The sequence below is a fragment of the Hippopotamus amphibius genome, chromosome 8 (genome assembly GCF_030028045.1).
Source record: "Hippopotamus amphibius kiboko isolate mHipAmp2 chromosome 8, mHipAmp2.hap2, whole genome shotgun sequence".
In the NCBI taxonomy this organism is placed as follows: Eukaryota; Metazoa; Chordata; class Mammalia; order Artiodactyla; family Hippopotamidae; genus Hippopotamus; species Hippopotamus amphibius.
In genome coordinates, this window is record NC_080193.1 from 101925536 (window position 1) to 101931535 (window position 6000).

A 6000-nucleotide genomic window follows, 5' to 3' on the forward strand; every position below is an offset into this window, starting at 1 on the left:
CTAGTATTTACGATTGCAACTAAACCCAAACTAATGGGAAGAAGACATATTTATATACCACCTTAGTATTCCTTTGACCATTCAGCACTACCCAAAGGTTATTTCTGATAGAGTCCTATTTAAACATCTATTGAACTTTCAAAATGCTCAATGGCAACCTTTAAAACATCACTTTACACAGAACTCTATGATGGCACCTTAATATTCATCTATTGTTAATACACTGTGGAATACATGTGCCGAGGGTAGCACTGTGGCAAATACAGAAGATGTCTTAACCATACATACTGCCCTGAAGCAGACCTTCATAAATCTTCAAAGTCATTTTCTTTAATCAAGTACGTGTACAGTCTTTGATACGAATAGCATACCAACTAGGGCAGCAAAATAGTAGACAATGTTTAAATTTTAATCATTAAGGATGAACTTGATACTCAAGAAAAATAATTGGTCACCTTCGCAGGATACTAGCAATCAAGTTATTATTCTGAAAACAAACAGAAAGGATCAAACATTTATTTTGCCTGCCTTCCCTTTAAGGAACTGTCATAAATAACTGATGAGGAGACATTTCTCTATATATGTTCTACTAATAAAGAAATGATAAAACTGGAATATCACAGTTTTGTAAACTCCTAATGTAATAATTAATGCATACAGGCAAAAGTCACTCATGAATTATTCCAGCCTCCACCCACCAAGCAGAAGGTGAATCAATCAAGTCTCTAGATCTGCCAGTTTGCAGACACCATTAGAAGTTAACAATTAAAATCAAGAGAATTCAACCAGCAAAACCCAGACTGAGGAAATTCTAATGTCAAAAATTGGTTTCTTCAACAAATAAGTAGAAGGGATAAAAAGTGTGGTGAGGAGGAACCCATAGATTAAAAGTTAGACAAATTTTCAGCAAAATACAACATGTATGGTTTGTTTAAATATGTGTCAAACAGTAGGAAAATAAGATTTATGAAGCTACCAGGAAAGTTGGAAGATCAACCAGATATTTGATGATTTAAAGAATTATACTGAGATTATGTTTTTAAGAAGAGTTCTTATTTTATAGGTATATATTTAAATACTTATGGATGAGATATGTTGTCTGGGAGTTGCTTTAAAATAATTCAGAGGTGGAGGGAAGGGTAGTGGAGGGTTCTAGATGAAACATCATTGAATATGAACTGATAGTTACTGAAACACAGTAACAGATACAAAGGGTTCACTATAATATCCTCGCTATTTGTGCCCGTTTGAAATTTTCTATAATAAAAGCTTAAAAAAGAAAGATGAACTAAAAAGTTCTATATGATAATCCATAGAATAAGGACCAAAAAAAACTTCACGTCCCTCAGAGGTCAAATTAAATGAAAATCCCATGGTGAGTTAGACAAAAATTCTCCTTGTATACACACTGCTACTTGGCAAATAAGAAAACTGAGACCCAAAGAGATAAGTCTTGCTCCAGGTTCCAAAACAAAGCAGCAACAGTGCCAAAACTAGACTCCACAGTTGCAAGCCCCAAAATAGGTCTAAGTTGGAGCTAAGTTAAAAGAAGATCTGAGCAGTCCTGAAGTAGTCTGAAAGACCATTAAAGGTATTTTTAAAAAAAGTCTTAAAAGTTAGTCAAGAGAAAAAACAAATGTCAGGTGGTTTTGAAGGTTATATGCTAGAGTGACAGCAATAAGGCTGGAGAGAAAGTACTACAGAGAACTGGGTATTTGGTAATCATTCTCACCAGGGAGCATAAGTTTTAAATCTATGATGCATATTTAGAAGCTACTTGAATTCAAGGTGTTGGAAGAAAAGAAAGTTGTTGTCTAGCTTACAAGTAGCTTATTCATGAACTGGTGAAACATAAAATCTAATGATTTTTTGAAAACAGTTGAAAAAAATTTTAATCTTATTAAGTGCATAAGTGATTTAAATCTTAAACATAAAAATGGGATTCATCTTCCTGTCCAAGAATAGGCTTCAAAATTTGACCATGAAAGGCCTTCATTATCTACTTAGACATTCTCATAAAAGAGTAAGGATTCACATTTATGTTAAGTCATTAAGAACAAAATTCTGTTTGTCAACAAATTACACTATCTTTTCAATATTCAGTGTCACTTGAATAAAACATGAACTCGACCTAGAAACAATATAACTAATAAAACAATGTAACCCCATTTACTTTGTGTCATTCAGAAAATGTAAAACCTAGTAAGTTTGATGGATTTAAAAAAAAATCATTTTCAATCTAGTACTGGGCACACATACTAAAATGCATTTTAATTTTCGGCTGATTTGTGTTAGTGACTAGTTTCAAAAGTGGTGAATTGGATTCCTTTTTTATTGGAAGAGTGGTCTATTTTTAAAAAGACATTTCTGGCATTAAATTACACAAGACTAAAAGCTATTTAAAAAATCCATATTAAACATTTCCAAGTATATGTCCTTCAGTAACTGTAAAAAATACCAAACCAGGAAGTCATAGAAAATTCCAGTGTGAGCTCTAATATTTAATATTAAGATAACTGAGATCATCTGTTAAAGAATAACTTGTTCTTTAAAGAGCTAAAAGTACAGAAAGGGAACCCTATGGGATAATGCAGAAATGGAAGCTGAGACTTGAGAATATCACCACACAGACCTAAAGTAACTTAAGTAAAGTTAGAGATGTTACTCTGACCCTTGCCAGTATCTTCAAAGTAGTAATGTTGCTCCTCGCTTGAAAAACATGTTTTTAAGTAGTACCCTTCTTCTTCAATAACCTAAAATCAAAGCTAACATGTAAAAATTCACATAAAGATGAATGGAGGAAAAATTATTTTTGAATGACAAAAGGAAAAATAATGAGCAGTCACTGGATAAGAGCATGGACTTGAATCAGGCAGTACTGAGTTCCAGGCTATATACGGAAGCAGAAGGGGCTGCTTCTCACTAATCCCTTTAAACTCTGCATCAGTTTTTCTCATCAGTGAAAAAGGATAATTATGACACCCATCTCACAGGACTGTTGTGAGGATCAAGAGAGACAATGCTTATAAGGTGCTAATATCAAGGCAAGCTTACAGTAACCACCTCAAATCAACAGCATTTTTTATATAAAAATCTTTTAATTTCAAAGAGTAATTTTGAGAAAATGCTTAATGCTCTTCTCATAAAAATATCTCTATCTGTACTCCCATTTGTGGAAGGAAAAAAAAAACTGCAAACAAAAATACAAATGTTTTATTTTTCTTAAAGATCATAGTTTTACTAATATCATTTTAGGATCACTGAAGACAAACATCAAATTAAAACCACATCTTGCAGTTTTTAACAGCATGCCAATATTGTGTACGTGTTCAAACCTGAAAAAGTGGAAAACAGAAAATCTCGTGTTTTTAAATTTGGGGTCATTACTATGAATAAATATGCTTTTATCCATTAAATAAAGTGCTAATAAGGCCAGTCACAAAATTTTACAACAAAGTATGTTAAAACTTAGAAATAAAAAGGAAAGCAGTTACCTTTGCACAATAAAGCATCCAAAGTTCAAAGAGTCTCTCTCTGGATGCCATTCTGGCTTTCACTCTGGCACTTTAATTTTTCCTCAAAAAAAAAAAATGTTCAAGACCACAGCATGTTCATTTTATTTTCCAAGTTTTTCAGCCGTTACAGTAAAGCTCAAAGCAGTAGGGAAAACAAAAAGAAGTGAAACAAATGGACTGTCTTCTGGTCAGCAAAATTCAGTTTCAGCAGTTACTCCAACCTATCTTCATCAGTGGTCGTTGGCAATTATATAAATCTGTGAAAGAGAAAAATATGCAAGGATCTGCTTTAAAAAGAGGCCATATTAATAATTACGGGTTTATCAGAACTAGAGATTTATCTACCTCACTTCCCACGAACAACCGGCTAGGTTTTTACAACTGACGGAATTTCACAGAAACCTGTGTTTCAGGAAAACCTCACAGCGAATACAATATTTCACATCAATGTAAAGTCAGAATCATCTTGGGCAGAACTCAAAGATGAGTACTCATAACAAAAAAGGTGTCCAATGATAATAAGCTGCAAAAACGCCATTCCCACTATAAGTGGGAAAAAGCACATTTACTACTGGCATATTTCAAAGACATAGAATCCCTCAGAATTTTCTAGCCTACTTCTTAAAACTTGGGAATGTTTGTCGCTGTGTCGCAGGGCAGGGCGTGTGGGGAGGCGGGTGAAGAATTCCGGGTTTGTTTGCTTGTTTGAACAATCCTCAGAGAGTGAAAGTCGACCTGCCCACCTGGCCTCTCTACCTCCCCATCCAGTAAGAAGGCAGGAGCACACGCGCACCGGCAAGGAAAACACCCCGGGAAAGTCTCCAAGTGTTTGGGGGGACCTTTAAATCTCCTCCTCGCATCCCAGACAACCGAAAGGCAGGCACACTTAAGAGGCGCCAAGCTGCGAAGTGAAGCTCTGGAAAGGGGGCAACGCGAGCTTGGCGTTCCCCGACCCGCTACCCACGCCCTCCCGGCCGCACCGGGACACACCCAGGTCAACCTCGCCCCCTCACGGCCGCCCCTCTCTCCAGGGCGCGTTCACCACCAAACACCCGGGGCCCTCCCATTTCTGCCACGCGGCCCCCTCTTCCCTACAACCCGCGCCCCCCCACCGCGCTCACATTGAGGGCTTATGCCGCCGCCGCCAGGCCGACGTCTAACTTGCTTCCCTCGTTCCCTTCCCAGTCCAAGCCCCGTGTCACCCCGCAGCTGGACTGGGGGGCGGGCGGGCGGACGGGCGGGGGAGGGAGGCGGGGCGGCGACGGCGCGAGGCGGGGCGCGGGGCTGGGAGGAGTCAGGGGCGGGGCTGTCCTCTCGGCTAATCATTTCGGCCTCTAAGGATGTACCCGCGCCGGAGCAGTAGCTACTCATTGGTCGCGAAGGCTGGGAAGGGGCGGGATGACGTGAAGCCTCGCCCCTACATACCTGCGCAGTCGCAATCGACCCGGCTCCTGAAGAGCCGGCGGCGGTGCCGAGGGGAACGCTCTCGTCTTCCCAGAGGTGGACGCGTAGGAGGACCGACGTGCTTACGTCCATCCCCCGCAGCTGCGGGAGTCCGGTGGACTGAGCGTTCGGCTGGTGGCGTCATTTCCGGGAGTCATCTGAGGGCAGGGAACCCTAGGGTGGTAACGGAAGGGAATTTCGATTTCTTTTTGTAAAAAGGAGATTGGTCGTGGGAGTGTATAGTGAGAACAGATAACTGCTCCCACCACCCCCCCAAAAAATCCTTTCCGTTCATCGTGTTTGTGCCTCATACTTTTCGCTGTCGCAGAGTGTCAAGTGCAAAGAGTTTATTTTACCACTGCTCAAGGCTTCAAAAGGGTTTTGCTCTTAGAAGAAAAGAAACAAAAGGAAAACGTCAGCATTTACTAGATATAGACAACTTTGGGGTGGGGATGTTTAAGGAGAGGGGAGGACGTATGAGATTAGTACACCTAAACATTTTTAAAACTTTTTATTGTGAAAAATGACAAGCGTATACCAAAGTAAACTAGTATAATGAAGCCCAGTATACCGTCACTAATGTCCCATCATGTTGCATTAATACCAGCAGCTGACAAACTGTAGAGTCAGTAAATATTTCAGGTTTTGCAAACCATCCTGCTTGCAACTTAACGAAAATCAAAATAAGAATATTTCATGATGTGCGAAAGTTAGATGAACTTCAAGCTCCCGTGTTGTAAAGTTTGTTGGAACATAGCCATACCCATTCCTTTACTTTTTTCTGGGGTGGATGGGGTGGCTCCACTGGGTCTTCATTGCAGCATGTGGGATCTTAGTTGCAGCATGCATGCAGGATCTAGTTCCCTGAGCAGGGATTGAACCCCGGTCCTCTGCATTGGGAGGGTAGAATCTTACCCACTGGACCACCAGGGAAGTCCCCCCTTTAACTCTGAATAGCTGCTTTCATCCCAAAATGGCAGAGTTGAGAGTAATTTAGAGTAGTTGTTCACAAATTATGCCTTTTGAGGATCACTTCTTGGTT

The 6000-nt window shown here is 39.9% G+C and overlaps 1 protein-coding gene across 3 annotated transcripts in view; it reads right to left on the bottom strand.

The window, feature by feature from the left end:
* Positions 1-5074, bottom strand: part of NBEAL1 (neurobeachin like 1) — a 151212-nt gene extending 146138 nt beyond the window's left edge. For 2 of the 3 annotated variants that reach the window (XM_057744661.1, XM_057744658.1), the window contains exons 1-2: positions 4637-4761; positions 3495-3772 (exon numbers count right to left, since the gene is read on the bottom strand). In XM_057744661.1, coding sequence (XP_057600644.1) covers positions 3495-3545 — 51 coding nt within the window. In that variant the 5' untranslated portion in view covers positions 3546-3772; positions 4637-4761. Of the gene's footprint in view, positions 1-3494; positions 3773-4636; positions 4762-4940 lie in introns of those variants that run through there. The other variant, XM_057744659.1, reaches the window with a different exon arrangement.
* Between the last annotated feature and the right edge of the window lie 926 nt (positions 5075-6000).